This window comes from Babylonia areolata, chromosome 2 (assembly GCF_041734735.1).
Source record: "Babylonia areolata isolate BAREFJ2019XMU chromosome 2, ASM4173473v1, whole genome shotgun sequence".
Taxonomy (NCBI): Eukaryota; Metazoa; Mollusca; class Gastropoda; order Neogastropoda; family Buccinidae; genus Babylonia; species Babylonia areolata.
In genome coordinates this window covers 12,946,400-12,968,401 of record NC_134877.1, presented here as the reverse complement: position 1 = coordinate 12,968,401, position 22,002 = coordinate 12,946,400, and the positions used below count along the sequence as shown (strand labels likewise).

The window sequence follows — 22,002 nt, the reverse complement described above, 5'->3', positions numbered from 1 at the left end:
GATGTGCGCCCATGATGAGCTGTCAGTCGGCTCTACCCAGGTAGGTCCGTGTTGAGAAAATGGTTCTGTGATTGTAAAGCGCTTAAAGCTTGGTCTCTGACTGAGGATAGGTGCAGTATAAGTATCCAGATCACCATATCAAATAGAAAAAAATTAATATGCACATAAATTATACCCCAAACACATAAAATGTGAATGATGAGTGAAAATGCACCATTGATAACAATGTCCTCTTCCTTCCATCAAATTGGTATTACTGGTATTTGTTATATTCTCTATCTCACTGACTCACATGCAAGCAGACACACACACACACACACACACACACACACACACACACACACACACACACACACAAACACACACCACACACACACACGTTTTCAGTTCTTCTGTTCGCCAGAGGCAACAGACATTCACAAACCAATCCTGCTGTGTTTAGTATAACCAGTCACACAGATCTAGACACTTACAAGAAGGTTTTCTTCTTGACCTGTTCCTCGCAATGCTTCATCTTCTTGAAGGATTCCTCCGCTGTGGTGTCCACGACAAGCTTGCAGTAGCTGCGTGACCACACCATCAACAGACAGTTCACACATATGTTTTCACTTCCACTAGCAATCATAAACAGCATGTTCACTTTGCAGTCCTGTGAGCCACAATAATCAGTTACACATTCACTGTCTAGCTAGTTACACATTTATTTTATTCCACAAGGTTTCAATTCCATTTTCATCCCAAAGAGCTTAACATCCGCTTCCATCCATACAGCTATGAGCACATTTAATGTTGAAACATAGGAATTATGCAGGTACTGTAGAAACCAATCCTGCCAACAATATTGCAAATTATTCATTTGGCAGATGTATCCAGCTAGACATATTCAGGAAATGAAATATAGTCTAGTCCGATGTTGGCACTCGATTATAAGGATCGTTCAGTTTGGTACGATTTTGTGATAAGGAGCAGAAGACAAGCTCGTTGCATATTTTCTCGATTAAGAGGATGACACACTCTGTTCCCTTTCAATTTAATGTTGTATGAACACAAAAAAGAAGGACTATATGCCATCGCACATGTGGCGTGCGCGATGCGCGCGTGGGATGCTCTGACCCAGCCATTCATAAGCTCAGCCAATCAGATGCCGAGAAGCGCGTCAGCCGACACTGTGGTACTCCGCTGCCAGTTCTGAAGCAGACGACGTAAATTATCCGCTGCATGTTGTATTTACGAACATGCGGTAAGCTTATATATTGTATACATACTTTTTTTGGAAAGAAGAGGGGGGGCGAAAGGAGATGCCTTATAATAGTGATATAATATCGACATCATATCGGTTTGAATTATTTAATAGGCATAGACTGACTCGGTAAACACTGACACGAGCTGCTGTTGCTGCTGCTGCTGGCCGCCATGTGCTCGCTGTGTGTGATCGCTGTTGAAGAGTGTTTGCTACGAGGTCAGATTTCGGGTTATGTGTACTAGTAAGAGATCTGTTGAATTCATTTGTGAACAACTTGTCCTTAAGAGCCGAATGGCTAATAGGACGTTAATCCAACCACGTAGACTGTTGACTGAACTCAACACTCACAGGTAACACACAAGGAGATATGACTTCACTCATTGTATTAGAGACCCTGAAATCGGTTTCTGAGAGAGAGGGGATGGAGAGGGTGTGTTATTATGGTGAGGTAGGGGGGTGGTGGTGGTGGTGGTGGTGGTAGTGTTAGTGTCTGTGAGCTACATGTATGCGAGTGTGCAGTGTGTATGTTTGGGGGGAGGGGGGTATGTAACATATGAATGTATCCAAAGTAAAACGCACGTGTGCGTGTGCGCAAGGGTGTGTGTGCGCGCGCGCGTGTGTGTGTGTGTGTGTGTGTGTGTAGTTTAGATAGAACTGTATCCAAAGTAACATACATGTGTGTGTGTGTGTGTGTGTGTGTGTGTGTGTGTGTGTGTGTGTGTGTGTGTGTGTGTGTCTGTGTAGTGGTATGTTTATATGTTTGTGTAATGTGTGTGTGTGCGCGCGCGCGCGTGTGTGTGTTTGTGTGTGTGTGTGTGTGTGTTTCTGAAATCTATATTTATCATGCTACACATGCACACAGCATTATAATTGCTTAATTACCATTGTGTAACTTAAGATTCCTTTACTATCCAATTCAGGCTTTGCCCAATTCATCACAACTAAAACAACAAGAAAGCAGTTCTCCTTCACCTGTTGTCCACCTATACACGATGTACACTTGGGGCAGAAAGTCAGTACTGACCGCTAGAGGACACGCTAGTTGATCGACAGTGTAGTGAGGACAGCTCCAGTCATGGCAGATTCCACTGGGTTACCTGCTGTTACTGAAGAAGAAGCTGTCAGAGGAGATGACAGCTTGTCCACTAGGACCGTGACTCTGACTTCAACTGATGATTTCAAAACTGCTGCAGGTGAACCAACAAACTTGCCGACATCTCACCAGGAAAACGTGCCTTCTCAGCTCCCAGAATGTTCCTACAATATTCCTACTGAAACATCAACCATCAACTGGGATCTGTGTGCTTTATGTCAAACCAACAAAGAGGAAAAACTCATCAATCCATCAGAAAGTAAGTTTGCCAAGTCAGGAGTGCAACTAGGGTACACGCATACAGTTGAGAACATTTTAAAACTTAGGGAACTGGGGAGATTGAATCTTCCAATAAAGAAAGAACTCTTGGATGAAGGTGTAGACATGGTTTCTGTTTTTGAAACAAATAAAGCGCTGTGGCACAGAACTTGTCGGAATAAAGTTGACAATCAGAAAGTGGAGCGAGCAATGAGGGCAGCCAAAAAACGTGAGATCGGTGAAGGACAAAACGAAAGTCCAATAAAAACTCGCAAGATGATGGGTCAGAGTCTTGAAAGGACGCAAAGCTGTTTTTTCTGCAGTGGTGACGATACCAGCGAAACTTTGTTCAGTGCTCGCACATTTTCTATTGATAAAACTGTTCGTGAATATGCCGAGACTCTTCAAGACAGAGTTCTTCTGGGGAAACTTTCCGGAGGAGACATGCATGCATTAGATGCAAGATACCATTCGAAGTGTTTGCTTCGACTGCACAACCGCCACAGAGTACACATGAAGAAGCAAAACAGCAGCAGTACTTCTACAGAGCAGAGCCTTGACGTTGTTGTACTTAGTGAACTTGTCTTTTTCATTGATGGAGAGAGAGAAAACCCAAACCTGCCCATTTTCAAATTGTCTGAACTCAGCAAAATGTATGATAGGAGAATGCAGGACTTGGACCCAACATATGACAGGAAAGTGAATTCAACAAGACTAAAAGACAGACTTCTTGGTCAAATTGTGGACCTACGAGCTCAGAAACAGGGGAAGGATGTAGTCCTGCTTTTTGATGCAGACATGAGCGCCATTGTCAGTACAGCAAGTCAAGGAGACAATGATGCTTTTCATCTTGCCCGAGCCGCACAGATTGTACGCAGAGATATTCTTTCAAAAGAATTTGCTTTTGATGGCACTTTTAATCCAGGGATAGAAGACAGTGTTGTCCCACCCAGTCTTTGTGCACTGATTGGCATGACTATGCACGGCACACGTTTTGATGCTGACAGTGCACACAACGATGTCAAGCTGAAATCAGTTCTGTCAGTCTCAGAGCTAATGATGTTCAACACGAAAAAGAAAGAAGTTGGAAACAAGACACCCTCTTCCAAACAGTACCACACAAGAACTCGGGAAACACCACTGGCTGTCTACATTAGCCTGATGATATATTTTCGAACAAGACAAAGAGAACTGATTGATAAACTTTCTGAACAGGGACTATGCATCTCTTACAGCAGGACAATGGAAATTGTCACTCAGCTTGGCAACTCAGTGTCTTCAAGATTTGAGGAAGAGCAATGTGTATGCCCACCAAAGTTGAAGGAAGACCTTTTCACTGTTGGGGCTGTTGACAATATTGACCACAACACATCATCATTGCGATCCAAAGACTCTTTTCATGGCACTGCCATATCTCTTATGCAGTTTCCGACAACAGAAAACCCAGGCGTTCCAAGAGGAATACCCCTGATCATCCATAAAGCAAGCAGCAATGATGTCACCCCAATGCCTGCAGAATACACAGATGTCACAGAGGTCAGCCTCGTCAGAGAATGTTATGCACCAGAAACTCTTGGTGATGTGAAGACACAGTCTGATGCCCTTATGGCTTCAAGGACAAGGGAAAACGAGTGGCTGTCAAATGTTGATGCTTTGAGAGCCAAAGAAAGTCTGAGCGCAGAAGATAACATGTCATGGGCTGCATTTCATGCTAGCAAGCAACCAGTGGAACGACCTGTCTGCAATATGGCTCTGCTGCCACTTTTCACAGAGAAAGCTCAGTCAGCTTCTATGATCCTTCATGCCATGAATCTCATCAGGCAAGCAGTGCAGCGCCTCAACCCCCAGCAAATACCTGTGATTACAGCAGACTTGCCTCTGTACGCTATTTGCAAACAGATTCAATGGCAACGGCCACAGACACATGGGGAAGAAAAGTATGTTGTCATGCTTGGGGGATTACACATTGAGATGAACATCTTGAAGTTGCTGGGAGATTGGCTGAATGGGAGTGGATGGAAAACGGCACTTGTTCAGGCTGGTGTCACTACAAGTGGAAGAGTGGATGCCATATCAAATGGCTCACAAGTCACAAGAGCAAGGTATGCCCATCAAGTAACAGCAGCAGTCCTACACCTTCTCCAGCGGGCAGCTTTTGATGACTACATACAGCTTCGAGATGGAGCAGAAACACCACTGTCATTCATGTCATGGCATCAGAAAATGTTCTCAGAAAAGCCCCAGTTTGCCTTCTGGTCTATGGCATTATATCTGGAGCTTCTCTACCTTCAGTTTGTGCGTTCTCTGAGATCAGCTGATTTCAGACTGTATGTGCAATGTCTTGGTGAATTTGCACCATGGATGTTCACACTCAATCATTCGAATTATGCTCGATGGCTTCCAGTTCACATCAGAGACATGGTACAGCTGCCAACCAAAGCTCCTTCCACATATGCAGAGTTCAAAAAGGGGCATTTTGTGGTGCAGAAAACTGGGCGTGTCTTTTCTGCCATGGCCATTGACCAAGCCCATGAACAACTCAATGAACAGATGAAAGCAGATGGTGGCATTGTAGGACTGACTGACAATCCAACAGCTTTGCTCAGATGGATCACAGCAGGTCCAGAGGTGCAACGGATCTTGCATGAGTTTGAAAACAGTTTCAAATACACAAATGAAGAACCTAAATTGCAACACCACGAGCAAACAGCCAGTTTCCAAAAAGGTTTTGCTGAAGATATGAACACTCTTTTCACTACAATGCAAGAACTGGGCAATCCTTTCATGGAAGACAGCAAAAGCATGGTGACCTTGGACACTCGTCAAGTGATGAACCAAAACAGTGTTGACTCGCTCAGGTCAATCCAAAATACTGGCCAACAACAGTATGATCAGTATGTCGAAGAACGGCTGGTTCAGTGTACCAAACCCATCAATCACACCATTCCAAAGAACAAACTGCTCTTGTTTAACACTTCATCTTCATCAAAGCCATCTAGACAGGTCCATGAAATAACATCATTAAAGAACAACTGTGAAATTTTTGGCAGAATGTACATCGCATGCCAGTCAAGAAATGGTGACTTGGACGAATTTTTCAGTCACGAAAATCAAGCAGCTCCTCCTTCACTGTCGGATCGTGGTATGCTGAGACTGACGAAAAAGTCTGACCTTCTAACATGCCTTGAAAACCCGGTCCCTTCTTCATCAGAAGCCCCTGCCGTCACAGCCAAAATTCTGGATGGAGCAGCAATAGTGCAGATGTTGCCACCGAGACCAGGATGCAAAACGTTCAGAGACTACACAGAGAAAGTCTTCAAAGCCTACATCCTCCAGCAGCTAGACTCTTGTGAACGTGTGGATGTCATCTGGGATCACTATCTGCCTGACAGTCTGAAAAATGGAACCAGGGAGAAAAGAGGAAAGGGTGACCATATCAGCCTAAAAGAATCAACACCACTGCCAACCAACTGGAGCAGTTTTTTGAGAGTTGGTGCCAACAAAGAAGCACTTTTCAGCATGTTGGCAGAAAGTATCACGGTTGGCATCAAGACAAACAAACTGCTGGTCAGCACTCTGGCTACAAATGTTCTGACTTCCAAGGAAACCAGCACAGACAACCTGGCTCCATGTGATCATGAGGAAGCGGATACCCGCATACTTCTGCACCTCCAAGATTGCGCATTGAAAGGACACTCTGCTGTCATGATCCGGACAGTGGATACAGATGTTGTTGTCCTTGCAGTTGCTACGGTCAGCAGAATACCAGCCAAGGAGGTGTGGATAGCGTTTGGGACTGGAGCACATTTCCGCTACATTTCAGGCCATGGTATTGCTGACAATCTTGGGAAAGAAGTATCAGAGTGCCTACCACTTTTTCACTCCTTCACAGGGTGTGATACATCCTCTTCATTTGCAGGTGTCGGAAAGAAAACGGCGTGGGATGTTTGGAAAATGTTTCCAAAGGTGACCCCAGCATTCAAACATCTGGCAGCAGGCCCGTCTGAAATCAGCAAAGAAGACATGGAGATTCTGGAACACTTTGTGGTCTTGCTGTATGACAAATCTTGTCCTAGTTCAAGTGTCAACACAGCAAGAAAGAAATTGTTTGCCAAAGGTCGTCCTCTTGAACGGATACCCCCAACTCGAGCAGCTCTGGAGCAGCACACCAAGCGGGCAGTACTTCAAGGTGGACACTGCTGGGGCAGAACACTGTGCGCTGTTCAGGGTCTCCCAAGTCCTTCTAACTGGGGCTGGAGGGGCAGTCCAGGTGGACAGTGGACTCCTCTCTGGTCAGATTTGCCAGAAGCAGCTGATATCTGCAAAGAACTTGTGAGGTGTGGCTGCAAGAAGATTTGCCGGAATCCCTGTAACTGTTGCCGCGCCAGCCTTCCATGCACAGAATTGTGTGCATGTGCTGGCACCTGCCACAGAGATGACATCTGAATCCCTTGAATGGACAACTGCTTGCAGTAGGTGGGATTACTAACCAGGTAGGACCTTGTGCTAACCTTTTTTGTGATTTAACCAATCCCAAGCATGTTCGCTGTCAATCTGTCTATTACTCATGATTTTGGAGGGTATTTTTGAGATGATACACTAAAATATTGGCGTAGTATATATATATATATGTATATAATTAGAACATATTATAGCAAGATTGCATGAATGATGTTATTACATATTTTGAAGCAGGTCAAAATCATTTAGCGTTTTGAATTTGGCTTCAAGATTAGAAGTTCTATAGAACTTAGTATATTTTGAGGAGTATACATATAAGCATGAAAACAGCGTGTGATCACGTGTGTCATCCTTTTAATTGAAAGAGAACATAAAAAACTGCATGTGTACCAAATTTGGTGAAATCGTACCAAACTGAACGATGGTTCCTACATCGGACTAGACTAATATAAATCAGCAAGGAAACTATACACATATTACATCCAAGAATTTGCACTTTGCTGTGCATACCATTAGCTAGAGAAATGCTCTTGGTATTTTTGGACCTTTATTCTTGGCACACTCTTGTGTTTTCATTATAAACATACCACTCTTTTATAAAGATTTTTTCTTCTTCTTTTTTTCCTCTTGAATATTGCTGTGTCCAGCAAACTCAGCCTAATGAGTCTGCATCTAATCAAAATATCAAATATAAAACTTAATACCTAAGCCACATGGCCAACAGTCTACTGCGTGGCTACCCTGCTATCCAAATGAAACAATAAAGACAACATTTATTTACCTGAAGAATTTCTCCAAGATTTTCTCTGCTTGAATGTTTTTGTAGTTGATGTTGTTTTCATACTCTCCCAGCTGATACGTTTTGCTGAAAAATATCAAATACAGTTGAAACAACATTATTACTGTCACATAATATAATGATGAAAACAAAAAATGTTCGAATTCACTGGAAATACTGATACCACAACAACAAAAAACAAAAGAGCTCACACTCTTATTAACAAAATACTGCAAATGTTCAAACAGAAAAGCTGTCAAAAGACCATGATGACACTGAAACAGTGGGCGTGGAGATGAAGGCATGGAGGTGAATTAACATGTAAAACACATTTGTGTCCTGAATGTCTAGTTCTTGCACTAGGTACAGTCTTCAAATCTAAGGTGTAACACCCCAGTCCTCTTGATTTCTTTACAATCCCATCTGTTTTCCAAGTGATGACCAGACTCTGGATTTACCTTCCTTCTCTCTGCACTTTTCAATGAGGTGTGAACGAGGATGGAGTACAGTGGAGAGGAAGTTGTAAGTGGAGCAGGGTTCAGATTGTGGAGAGTGCTTGCTTTCTTTCATGGCCTTTAATAGCCTTTTTACCCTTTCTCCTTTCCTTCCACACACTGTATACAGCTACCCACTGAACATACATGAACACACATCTGTCTGTTGCAAATACACACACACACGACAAACACACAGACACAAACACAGAAACACACACATTCTCAAATGCACACATGTCACAAACAGTTATACACTTACACACACATGCAAGAAGACACACACACACACACACACACACACACACACACACACACTCACACATGAACACACACACACACACACACACACACACACACACATGAACACAAACATACACAGTGATTACCCAAGGACGCAACAAATGCAGACATTCGTTACAGAAACATGCACTGAAGGGAGGTCCTAAGCAGTTCACATAACTCACTCTGTCTCAAAGGGCAGGAACTGGACAGTGATGAGTTCCTTCAGCAGTCTGACAAAACAGACAAAATGCAAACTGATGCCAGACTTTTGATCAAAATTCATTTTACTGTAAGGATTGCAACACGTTCATGTTATCTGTACCTGGTATATGTAATTTTAGCAACAGTAAACCAGTAATATGATCTTCAGAAGAAATGTAAAAAATGGAAGTGTCAAAATTGTAAACATGAAGATAGAATATAAAAACAATTAATTAAAAAAAATCTAAGTAAAAAAGGGGAATTAAAATGTGCTATTTTCACAATACATTTTAAGACATTACATAAAAAAGACAATGCACAAACAGAAATGTGCACACATACACACACAGGCACACACACACACACACACACACCCGATAAACAACATTTTTATATTGCTAAATAATTATATTTTCAGGACAATTGACTTATATGGGGGAAAAGGGTAATTCTTGAGGCCATATCAAGAATAACAGAATCAGACTGATCGAAGGTGTATGGCGGTTTGTGATAAATGAGTCAAACAGAAAACACTATTCATCAATCAGTCTTCGTAATTAATTACAACAGAAGGAATTCTATGAAATCAAATACCAGGAAACGCCTTTAAGTCTCCAAATCACTCCAGCCAGCAAAACACTTTTGCATTTATTTCATTTACAGACAAACTGATGAAGCTGGGTATCACCAGAAAACTCTACAGCAAATATTACAATTGTGATTAGTTCAAACAAAAAAAAAGTTAAAATGTCTAAAGTCATATAAAAAAAAATCTAAAATAAAATATTCAACAATGAATAAGAATTATGATTAAGCATAAAGTTCAAACAAAACAGCAAAAGACCTTGACACTTGCAGGAGACCAGCCCCAAAACCAGGCACATTCTGCAGAAGGCTGTCCTCAACCAGAGCCTGTTTACGTTGGTAGTCAATGTACAGCTTGTTGCTCCTCCACCTTCACACACACACACACACACACACACACACACACACACACACACACATGGAAACAAGATATCTGCATTATTGCCAGTGTGGGTATTCAAATGTGTGTTTTAGTTAGGCACTGTAGAAATAGCCTTTAAAAACAATAATGATAATGACAGTAAAGCACATCTATATTCATTCATCCATTGAAAACTGTGCTCATATACATCATTGAAACCCTTCTTTACTGTATCAGGTTTAATACCTAATACACAATCTTAACGTACAATTATTAATTTAATTTACTTTTCAACAATACCTGGTATTTTTACTGTCTATTAAAGCTCCAAAAATTGAATGTCCTAAGAAGAAAAAACAAAACAAAAATTCAGAGAATACTGACAAAGTATTTGCAGAGAAAATGGCAATGTTAAAGTTTACCATGGACACACAGACACAGACACAGACACAGACACACACACACACACACACACAGAGACAATCGAACACCAGGTTAAAACATAGACTCACTTTGTTTACACAAGTGAGTCAAAAATTCAGAGAGCGCATGTGTAAAACAACATCTCACATTAGTGTACACTACAGACAGTGCATATGTGACAGTGCATCTTACCGCTGGAAAGCTTTCTTGACCAGGTAGTTTTTGAAGAAGGGGATGGAGGAGATGGCTTTCCACAGCACTGCCTGTCGCTGCCACTGGGACAGTGTCAGGCTCTCTGCAGGCTGGTCAGGGTACACATGCAGCACTCCGAAAGATGTGAACACATAGTGTTCTGGGTTCGTCTGCACACACACACACACAAATACAAACATGAACACACTCGCGCACGCACACACACACATACACGTAAATACACACACACACACACACACACTCACACATTCACACAAACACACACATATGCAAGTGCATGCACACACTCATGCACACACACAAATACATGTACACATGTACAAACACACACACACACACACACACACACACACACTTCATGAAGCAACCAATGCACACCATTCTGGTGGATGCACTTTGATTTTAAAAGTTTGTCAATTTCACAGAATGAGCTCCACACTCATTCATCAATAGTCAGACTATCATACAGATCATGGTCTGCAAAACAGTCAATACAAAACAGACAACTTGATCTCAGACTGGATGTTCATCAACAACAAAAAATGTGTCCAAACAACACACAGTGATGGTTCTGCTGTTTTCATCCATGGACCACACACGGATAAGTCTGCAAGGAAACACACTTCTTCTTCTGCGTTCACTCGTATGCACACGAGTGGGCTTTTACGTGTATGACCGTTTTTACCCCGCCATGTAGGCAGCCATACTCCGTTTTCGGGGGTGTGCATGCTGGGTATGTTCTTGTTTCCATAACCCACCGAACGCTGACATGGATTACAGGATCTTTAACGTGCGTATTTGATCTTCTGCTTGCATATACACACGAAGGGGGTTCAGGCACTAGCAGGTCTGCACATATGTTGACCTGGGAGATCGTGAAAATCTCCACCCTTTACCCACCAGGCGCCATCACCGTGATTCTAACCCGGGACCCTCAGATTGACAGTCCAACGCTTTAACCACTCGGCTATTGCGCCCGTCAGAAACACACTGAAAACTGTAAGCTCCACTCTCCATTTTTTTAGTTTTATTGTCTTCAACCTTTTTTTTTTTTTTTTTTTTTTTTACTCTGAGTACATGATAGAAATTGCAGGTTGTCATGTCATGAAAATACGTGGTTTGGAGTATTACTGTTGACAAATAAAAGTGAACATGCCAGCTAATAACAGTTGGACTTGACGTACAAAACACATGCCACAATCCCAGGAGTTTCAGTTTCAGTTTCAGTTTCAAGGAGGTGTCAGAGCCTGTGGACAGATCCATACATGCTACACCACATCTGCTGTTACATTTTTTTTTTTTTTAATCCCAGGAACAAAAACAGAATGGTGAACGTATTCGGATTCGGACGAAGGAATGGAATAGCATTCTCCGAAAGTAAAATTCCATCATGCGCTGTGCATGTGATTTTGTGATTTAGCCAAGCAGAGTGCGCTATTCTGGGTCACTCCACAATCGAATGGTATGATTGGTCAGCCTGGGATGTGTGGCCCGTCTTGCACACACGCTGACAAAGTCACTGACCGGTCGTCTGCTCGCGTGCCAGCCTGTTAGCAAAGCGGGCTCTTCTCAGAACGTTGTGAAGTGAACAAGGCAGTGACGGCAATGTTTTACGGTTGCCGAAGTACTTGAAATGCTACAAACTGAAGGGTCGGACACTGAAGAGGTGGATGATGACGAAGAAGAAAGCGAATTTAAAGCAGAAAGTGAGCATGGGTATGGTGATTCGGGGTGAAAAATTAGTAGTATTTTCTACATATGGCAAAACTGTAAAAATAAGATGAGAAATTTGATTTTTTTTATATGTAATAGCTCAACACGTAATAAACCAGTTCTGAAAGTTTCATTTTCTTACACAGTATTTTGTATTTTTTGTAATTTTTTTCCAAACCCTTACAAATGGGCCGTCTGTGGGGAAAAGCAAGAGAGAAAACTTGTCGTCCCAAGTGAGTTAAAGCATATACACAACTGCACACGATATCAGATGCAAAAGAAAATTTTTTAAAAGATAAAAATCGAAGCTTTTTGCTCTGGAATCTTTCTAGTTCAGACAAATAAGTCTACATTCAATAATCCATGCTTACTTTGGCTTTGGGAACAGAAATCAGGTCGTAGGGCGTGAAGTGTCTGGACAGGGCCTGGTTGAAGTAGAGAGACTTGATCTTGCCGTTGTGGTTACAGCTGGCAAAGTACTGCACTGCTTCCCGGCCCGTCATCAGGGGAATCTCCACCTGGTGCACCACACACACCAATGCAGTCACACCAACTGATCTTGCACTTTACAGAAGGCACCAAAAACGTGTAAACTGATCCATGCACACTACACCACATCTGCAGATGAAAAATAAGTAAATAAATGTGATGGGGTGGTAAGGTGGTGTTTGTGAAGGTGAAGACAGGTAGAAGGTGTTTGCAGAAGAGAGCTGCAGCCAGGCAAGGTAGACTCAGGAAGGCAGCGCACTGGTTTTCTTCTTTTATTTTCTCATTCTTCCAGACCAGGAGAGTTCTGAATTTGTCTGGCACTCGCTCACTCCTTATATTCAGTTCCGCTGAACCTAAATATCACATATATATTAATTTAAAAGAGTTATAGGCTTTCTGGCCAAATGATATCATTACAGTTGAGAAGTATGATCTTTCTGAAGTCCAATAACATAAAAACTATAATTTCATCTATAAGAAAGTGTCTATAATTTAACAAATTAATGAAAAAAATCATACGGCTCCTTGTAAAGGGAGATAACTTGTGACCGATTTACCAACTTCCTCAGTAACCTTCGGCGAGTCACAAAAGTCGTCTGCTAAGCTGGCCCAATGAAGATTGTAGCCAACCTGGCTACATAAATAAAGAGAAGTTAGAAAAATCTGGGGTGGGGACAGGGGACAGGTATGAAAGCTATATTTCGTACAAGTCACAGGTGAGTCCCTAGCTGTTAACAGACGCCATCTTTTGTGTGCTTCTGGCGCCAGGGAGTGTTGCACTCTAAACTGAACGGCGGTGCAAAATGCATGTCTTCATTCTGAAAAAAAAAGAAAAGAAATAATGCAGAAAAAATTACCTAATTGCCAATTCAGAGATCTGTGCAATATGGAAATACCCCTACCCATGCCCTCCATCTACCCTCTGCATTAAACATTCATATTTTGCATGAATTTGATCTGTTTTTCTTAAAATGTTTTCATATCCTTGTACAAAGATTTCTGTGTTGCTATAGTGTCTATGCCCTGGTGCAGGTGCCTATGGAATGTATTTTGTGTACGGAGAGCAACAAAGCAAAGTATGCACACTAAAAAGGCAAAAGGCAAAACAAAACAAACAAACAAACAAACATAAAAAAGGCAAAACATGGGCTCTCAGTTCCACCACACTGGTTTGTTTACTCATTATGTACAACTCAGCATAGTTGGAAACCCCTGAAACTAGTGTTAGTCTAAAGTGAAATTAAGTTGTATAAACTGAAAAAAACAAACATTCTTGATGATTGTACTGGAGGAAATATAATTTTGTCAGTTCACTACATTTCAAACACTAACAATAACATTTTCCCAATACACGTAATAAAACATGATGAAAAAATCCTGTTTGACCTTTTCTCTCTCTTTTCTCTTCAATGTATGCCACAGAGCTGTATGATCAATGGTTCCTCCATTGCAATGGGAAATCATTTACAGCTTAGTCTTTCATGAAGAACGATGACTCTCAAACAAGGAGGCAAGACTGCACTGGCTGTTAGTGCTGCAGCCTTGGGGGATAGTTGGCCTATAGGGAACCATCCCAATACCAGCTGTCCTAAAACCCTGCTGGCCGAGAGAGCAGGAATGTAACTTGGGCAAGACACTCTCCACTATAATCAAATTCTAGCCCAGATAGTTGAGACAGCAGTTACCTCCTCTGTTCTAATGGTCATAGTCAGACACAACTATCATACATTAAGCATGCCACAGATGTAAAATACTAACTGCATGGTCTTTTCTGGGGGTTGGCCTGGCCCGCTGAATATACTTTGTAGTCAGCTTCCTCACAGCAATGTCCTCTGTCTTGACAGGACCTTTGGGCTGTGAGACAAAAATGCAGATGGCTTCAGAAACTAAAATAAAACCATGTTGATATTATCCCCCACCCTGTGAATACTTCTGAGACAAACAACACATACACATGCATGCACACACACACATAGATACATAATCAAACCTTCAGTGTTCTGATGACAAGTAAGTTAGTCTGATTCTGAAAAACACACACATGGTAAACTGTCAATGCACTAACATTCTATTTTCTTAACTGAAAAAAGCACAGGCACAGACACAGACATACACAACACACACACACACACACACACACACACACATCATCATCATCATCATCATCATCATCATCATCATCATCATCATGATGGAGAATCTGTTAATGCTGCACAAGAGCTTCATAATTAATTTCTCTCAGTGGAGACAATAAAGTATTCTGCATTTCACCGCATTCATACTTTCATTCAGCCTTACCAAAGACTAACATACAGGACTGCAACCTTAGTTCTTACCTCTTCAGGAATGTTTGTACTGAGAGCAAGAGCTGTGGTACCAAGGCAAGAGTTCCAAATACTCTCACCTGCAAAACATTTTAAACTGAAATTATAATTCCAGAATTATACTGACAACAACAAAAATAAGCATTACACACACACAAAAAGTTTGTGGTTAAAACATTGGACATTCAATCTGAGGGTCCTGATTTCAATCCCAGTCACAGCACGTGGTGGATAAGAATGGACATTTTTTTCCCCCCATCTCCCATGTTAACAGATGTGAGGATTAGTCAGTGCCTGGACCCCCTTCATGTGTATGCAATGCAGAATATCCAGTGTGCACGTTAAAGATCCGGTGATCCATGTCAGCATTCAGAGGTTTATGGAAACAAGAACAAACTCAGCATGCACTTCCCAAAAATGGAGAGTGGCTACCTATATGGTTTGGAAAAAAATTGTCATGCATGTAAAAGCCCACTTGCATGTACAAATAAACATGGGAGCTGCAGTCTACAAATGCAGAGTAAAAAGAAGAAAAACAAGTTTGTTAGTGGATTTTAACGCAGAATGTACAGTCAACACCAAGATCAGCAGAAACCAGATGAAAACATCAGGCACACACCATGTACCAACTCCACCAAAAGCAATGAGCGACAATGTGAAGACTTACGGGCAGCCATCTCAAATGCCACGTTTCCCATGGACTGCCGCAGATCTCCAAAAGTCAGAGCCTGAGATGCCACCATATGGTTGTCCTCCTGTAAACATGAACACAGTCCAGCAGACAGGCAAAAAACTGACCCAACAAACAATGTATCCCATTCCCTTGGAAACTTGCATTGGTCAAAGCTATTCAAACAATAAACATCAACATTTCAAATCATAGTATGGCAGAGATTCAAAAACTTGTAACAGCGTCTGTAAAATCAATGATTTACTTATGTATATTTGGTGTTAAATATAAGGAAGATTGAACAGTATCATTGTTACACTGACATAATTCTTTTGTCCTCCAAACTCTGCCACAGCTGTTGAAAATTATGTACAAAATCTATGAATATAGTCTGGTTAACCTTCCAATAAGTGTTACATGGAGTGAGACTAATCCTGCTTTCTAGAGAGGACATATCTTTACTGACAGCAAAGAGGTTTAATCAGTCTTGCAATGAGCAAAGCATTTCCTCTACTGGAATAAAGACACACACATGAACACTTTGTAAAACCAAATTCGAGTCACAATCCTGTTATTTATACCTAAAATCCTGGTCACAATCCTGTTATCTACACCTAAATTCCCAGTCACAATCCTGTTATCTATACCTAACTCCTTGTCACAATCCTGTTATCTATACCAAAAATCCCAATCACATTCCTGTTATTTATACCAAAGTGGTGTTGCACTGTAGTGACACACTCTTTTAGAGAGAGAGCAGCCAAAATTTCACACACAAAGATATGTTGTGACAAAGAGCAACACAATAAAACCCCAGTCACAATCCCGCTATCTATGTCTAAAACCCGTCACAGTCCTGTTATCTATACCTAAAACATCAGTCACAAACATGTTATTTGTATATATAATCCCAGTCACACTCCTGGCTCTTACCAAGACATGAGTGGAGTAGGGATAGGTTCCGTCAGGAAGTTTCAGCAATGCTGGCTTGCTCTTCTTCTTTGCCATGCTGGCGGACGTGGAGGGCAGAGGTTCCGGTCTGTTGGTGTTCACGTCACCAGTGGCTTGGCAGTAGTCATACTGAGGTGATGTTCCCTGCTTCCGAATGATGTCCATCACCTGATATTGGGTTGTGGGGCGTGGAGGGATGTAGGAGGTGGGAGAAGGGGGCAGAAGATACAGGTTACTTGATGTACAATGTTATGTTCACTGATGTATACATTTTGCACTTGCACGCATGCGCCCCACCTCCCCCACACACACATACACCCCTCCCCCCACACCCCTCCCTCCCCCACACACACCCACATAAATACACACCCCACACAAATAGTAAATATCACTTCACCCCACAAAACGTCTTACCTCTGGGAAGACCTTGTTGAGGTGCTGCTCCACTTGCAGATCAAAGAGACGCTCCTGGTGCAAGCGAACATGGTGCAGGATTCTTTCCAGATAATGGTGAAACTACAACAATACATAATCCATTTACACTTAACGTAATACAACATGAGTTTGAAACAGAATGGAATTTTCCTATGTAGCATGCATTTGAAAATTCTACTCAATCTCAACTAAACAGACTGACATTGCAATTGCATTCATCATGGTTCAAATCAAGCTTATTCCAGACATACTGCATTAAGTGTTACGACAGCTTGTGATGTCAAGATAACAGGCAATCTCAAGACTTTCAGACAAAAGTTAATGTACAGACATCAGAACAGTCAGAAGACAATCCTCTGAAAGAGGTTGGGGACCAGGTGCTGCCTAGGCCCTGATGGGGTATAGAGGCAATGATAACATAGAGAACATGGTTCCGACAGCTCCAGAGAAGGAAGGTGGTGCAGACAGCTGTTAATCAACATGACTGCATGGTAACGGGGCTTTCCAGACTCCCTTTGATATGTGTCTGAACCTTCAACATAACTGGACTTTGACACCCCATGTTCCCGCACCCCATCGCCTCTTCCCCCATCCTTTCTGTCAGCTGTATTCTGTCCATGTACAAGAAAGGGAGGAAGGAAAATAGTCAAGTAGGGAATGGAAAGATTGTTTAAGGAACTTGGGAGGACAGAGAGAGAGAGAGAGAAACAGAGAGAGAGATGAGTGAATGATTTCCCAGGAAAGAGGAAAGTGGGTGGGGTGTGATTGTTAGTTTGTGGTGATGAGAGAGAGAGAGAGAGAGAGAGAGAGAGAGAGAGAGAACATTCAGGTCAATGTCAAAGTAGAGGAGGATGAGGGTGGGGATGGTGGTGGTGAGGGTGATCAGTGAGAGCAGAAGTGATTCTGATCATGCTGGGCATGGAAGGGTGAGGCAGGGATAGATGGGAATGGAAGGATGAGGCAGGGAAAGATGGGAATGGAAGGGTGAGGTGAGGCAGGGAAAGATGGGCATGGAAGGATGAGGCAGGGATAGATGGGAATGGAAGGGTTAAGCAGGCATAGATGGGCATGGAAGGGTGAGGTGTGAGGCAGGGAAAGATGGGAATGGAAGGGTGAGGCAGGGATAGATGGGAATGGAAGGGAGAGATAGGGATAGATGGGAATGGAAGGGAGAGACAGGGATAGATGGGAATGGAAGGGAGAGACAGGGATAGATGGGAATGGAAGGGAGATGGGTTCAGCCATGCATCGTTGCCCCCTTGGGTTGACACCACACAGGCCCTATTGGCAATACATATGTCAACACCAATGAACGTGTTATGTCAATGATTTACACAAACCTAAGGCAGGCCCTCAAGACCTGACCAGTGTGTTGGGCTTACAAAAAAAAGTCAGGCATCTGCTTCTTTTTTTTTTTAACAGCAGATGTGTAGTGTATAGAAATCAGTCCACATACTTTGACACCTCCTTGAAACTGAAACTGATAGTGGGTATGGGCTGGCTGTGATCTTTTAACTTTTAGTCACAGCACTGGCAGCAGGGTGAAAACTGTGTGCAAAACAAAAGACTTTGGGTTGGGTTCCAATAAATGCAAATGTGGAGAATGCTATGCTTGATGTGTAGAGCAAACAGCACTGTACCACAAAATAGCAAGCTAGATGAGTCTGGACACTCTTGAGAGTTGTGTGATCACTGGAAGGTAAATTTGGTTGAAAGTAAAATTTACCACTGGCTTTTCAAAAATGACAGCAAATGCCAAGTTGCCTTTCAGCTGAAAATGATCCATGAAATGAAAGAAACATATACTGCACAATCAGGGAAAAACTGTTTAAGAACAGCATTTGAGAATAAGGTCATGCTAGGCAGTAAAGTGAAAGTACAGGCACCTGAAAGAAATAAGTGGTCGGTAAACTTCAATCCTCTGAAATCCTTAATCTGTGGATCATTCTGATGCCTGATGTTCCAAACAGCATTCCAACTTTTCAATCTCTTTTTCTCAGCTCTATCAAATTGCTGCATGTGTGAATAAATTTTCCAAACTTTTATCCCTTTTTTATACACACAGTTTAATATACAATGCTATTCACTTTTTCACTGAAAAAATGCAAATACATAAAAAGTAATGTATCACCAATGAACACACATGCAGTTATATACAGAATTTATACCAGGCATTTATACACATGTGACTAATGAATGCAATTTATATTCCAGCAACTGGGTACATTATTTCTATAACAGTGTATCAAATAAATAAAAACAAACAAATCTATGTTGTTTTGCAACACAAAATTATACTGTTTGCATTCTGTTCTGCCAAGTAACTGTCATAATGATTGTTAAAGAAACAAGAAATGTTTTGTCTTTGTTGAATATGTTCTGCTGGTGAATTGTCTCTCTCTTTTTATTGTTATTGTCACTGTTAAAGAACAGTTTCATGGTTCTCTCAATAATATTCTCGGAAATGCCTTGCTTTCATGAGAGATACATGACTATCCCTCTGCTCTGGTCCAAAATTATTTAGACATAATAACATACCTCTGCTCTGGTCTCGAAGTAGTCCAAGTATTCCCTGTAGTCTTCTAGGACTTGCAGGATCTCACACAGATAGGCCCATGATTCCCGACTAAATGAAGTGAAACAAAGGGAAAAAACATGACTATTAAGGTGAACCTATCCAAAAGCAGTGGTCTTGCAGAACTGAACATTCACATGAGTATGAAACATATGCAGATAATATTTGAGTTTTTTTCATTCAGTTCATTGACTTAATCTCCATATCAACATACAACCATCAAGAATAATCATATGCAAATGTGAATGCATACATGCGCGCTTGATGTAACTGTAAGCTAGCAGCCTCTGCATGTGTGCACATGCATGTGTGAATGCCCATGGATGCCAGTTTGTGTGTGATCAAAATCATCACAATATGCCAATCTTTCATGAAAAAATGCATTTCTGCAGCATGGCTCTATAAAAACTGAGTTGACAAAGCCTCTACACTCACTATATTTTCAACTCAAGAGACATAGGTTGGCTAGAGATTATACCGCACCGTGTGCGAAATAAGAGACAGCACAAGCATGTACAATGTATTCATCATCACAACAAACACATAAATAAGATACAACAACAGCAGAAATTAGGCCTGCTGTTCAGGCATACCTGTCTTGCTGCAGGGTACTGATGAGGATGACAATCAGCTCCTGTTTCAGCGACAAGATGTCATCTTCATTCACATCCTCATGCCTCTCAACGAATGCCTTGATCCTGGGAAAAGAGAGGAGAGGAAAAAAACCCCCACTGATAGTTTAGTTTCTTTGACAACAAAAAATTATATTAAAAAAAAATAATAATAAAGCACACACACACACACCAGTAAGCACTAAAAACACAAACAAAAGACCAGTTATGTACACACACACAGATATTGTATATAAACACTCAAATACATAAATTTAAAGGAATGCACACATGCATGAAGCAAAAGCTTTGTAATGATTCAGACTCAACAGCAAAATTTCAATAAGTTGTACGTATTATCAACAGATTTTTGCAATTCCTTAGCAACACATCCTCTCTCTCATTCTCTCTTTACAACTCACTTGACCTCTTTTCCTTCTTATCATAAGGCAATTTATTTTTTTACATTGTGTTTTGATTCAAAACTGTATAACATGATAAGGCAACAGTAATAATGTAATCAAAAATTTCTCATCATATTTTGTGTATCAGCAACAATGCAGTGACTTATAGTAATCATGTTTATAAAGTGAAATTGGGGGTGGGGGGATGTAGAGGGAGGGGGCAGAAGCAAGACAATGCTATTAAAAAAAGAAAGAAAAAGAAATACAAAAAGTACTCCTACCTTTTCCGAATGTCCACAGCCCATTCTGATGCTCGTTCCCTTGGAGTTGGTGTCTGATGGCGAGCAGACATGGGAGAAATAAGACTGCTGCGGCCTTCATGCAGAAGTGGTAATCGCTCTGGACCTCCATTCTGGGGGCTGGCATGCACTCCTGATGCCATGGCCCCACGAGAGGTTCAGCCACTTTATGTATGACAGTCTTTTCTATCTGGCAAAAAATTCTCACAAAGTCCAGTCATCAAAAGCTTGTATTCACTTTGAAGTTATAAAATACTTTGGCTTCAGAAATATTTAGAACTTATCATTTTTGCCAAAAAGTCACCAAACCACAAAGAATTCCAATCCCCATCAGCTCATGTGAACAATATGTTGTTTGTGGCCATTACAAGGATGATGATGATGATAATGTTCAATTAAGTTAATTAATGAGGCATCACTGCATTCCACAATTCAATATACAGCACACCACATCTGCTAAGCAGATACCTGACCAGCAGCATAACCCAACACCCTTGTCAGGCTTTGAGGGGGTGGGGATGGGGGGAATATCAATATAATAAAACTTATTATCAATTAAGAATAATAACAATGAATAAATATTTCTAAATGAATAGAATAAAACAAACAGATAAAGCTACATAATGATAATAATACATCAATAACAACAACAACAACAATAATAATGTGTGTGATGATGATGATGATGATAAACAATTGACCAAAGTCAGCTTAAGATGTAAACGCAAATGTTCATCTTTAGAAATGGCACGACTAATATGCAAGAGAATGTCAAGACAAACTGAGGCGAGCTTGGAAAAGATGTTTACACAACAACCGTCAGTAGATTAAATGTTATAATCATTCTGGTTCTTTTGGGGGGGTTTTGTTTGTTTTTTTCTTCTTCTTTTTTTTCGCGCGCATATCCTGTTGCAGCAGAAATTTGCTCAACAATCCAACAAAATGTTAAGAAGTTTTCACAACAGGTACAGAGGTGGTAACCAAATTACGCCATCTGACAAACATATATTATTCCATCCATCTAGTAATAACTGGTTCATATCTGAGATCGTGTTACCTTCAACTTTTGTTGCAGAGTTGATGACGACGTTGCTAAGCCGCCATGATGTGTCGTCCCTAACAAAGTAATCTCACAG

General features: G+C 41.3%; 1 protein-coding gene across 5 annotated transcripts in view; it reads right to left on the bottom strand.

Annotated features, from left to right (window-relative positions):
• LOC143297916 (dynein heavy chain domain-containing protein 1-like) overlaps nt 1-21,979 on the bottom strand; it is a 186,789-nt gene extending 164,810 nt beyond the window's left edge. For 4 of the 5 annotated variants that reach the window (XM_076610490.1, XM_076610509.1, XM_076610526.1 and 1 more), the window contains exons 1-15: nt 21,924-21,979; nt 20,849-21,056; nt 20,146-20,250; nt 19,516-19,603; nt 16,957-17,058; nt 16,525-16,710; nt 15,589-15,676; nt 14,934-15,001; nt 14,356-14,451; nt 12,480-12,626; nt 10,375-10,544; nt 9,658-9,768; nt 8,795-8,842; nt 7,837-7,920; nt 474-563 (exon numbers count right to left, since the gene is read on the bottom strand). In XM_076610490.1, the coding sequence (XP_076466605.1) occupies nt 474-563; nt 7,837-7,920; nt 8,795-8,842; nt 9,658-9,768; nt 10,375-10,544; nt 12,480-12,626; nt 14,356-14,451; nt 14,934-15,001; nt 15,589-15,676; nt 16,525-16,710; nt 16,957-17,058; nt 19,516-19,603; nt 20,146-20,250; nt 20,849-21,009 (1,544 nt within the window). In that variant the 5' untranslated portion in view covers nt 21,010-21,056; nt 21,924-21,979. The remainder of the gene's footprint in view (nt 1-473; nt 564-7,836; nt 7,921-8,794; nt 8,843-9,657; nt 9,769-10,374; nt 10,545-12,479; nt 12,627-14,355; nt 14,452-14,933; nt 15,002-15,588; nt 15,677-16,524; nt 16,711-16,956; nt 17,059-19,515; nt 19,604-20,145; nt 20,251-20,848; nt 21,057-21,923) is intronic. The other variant, XM_076610500.1, reaches the window with a different exon arrangement.
• Between the last annotated feature and the right edge of the window lie 23 nt (nt 21,980-22,002).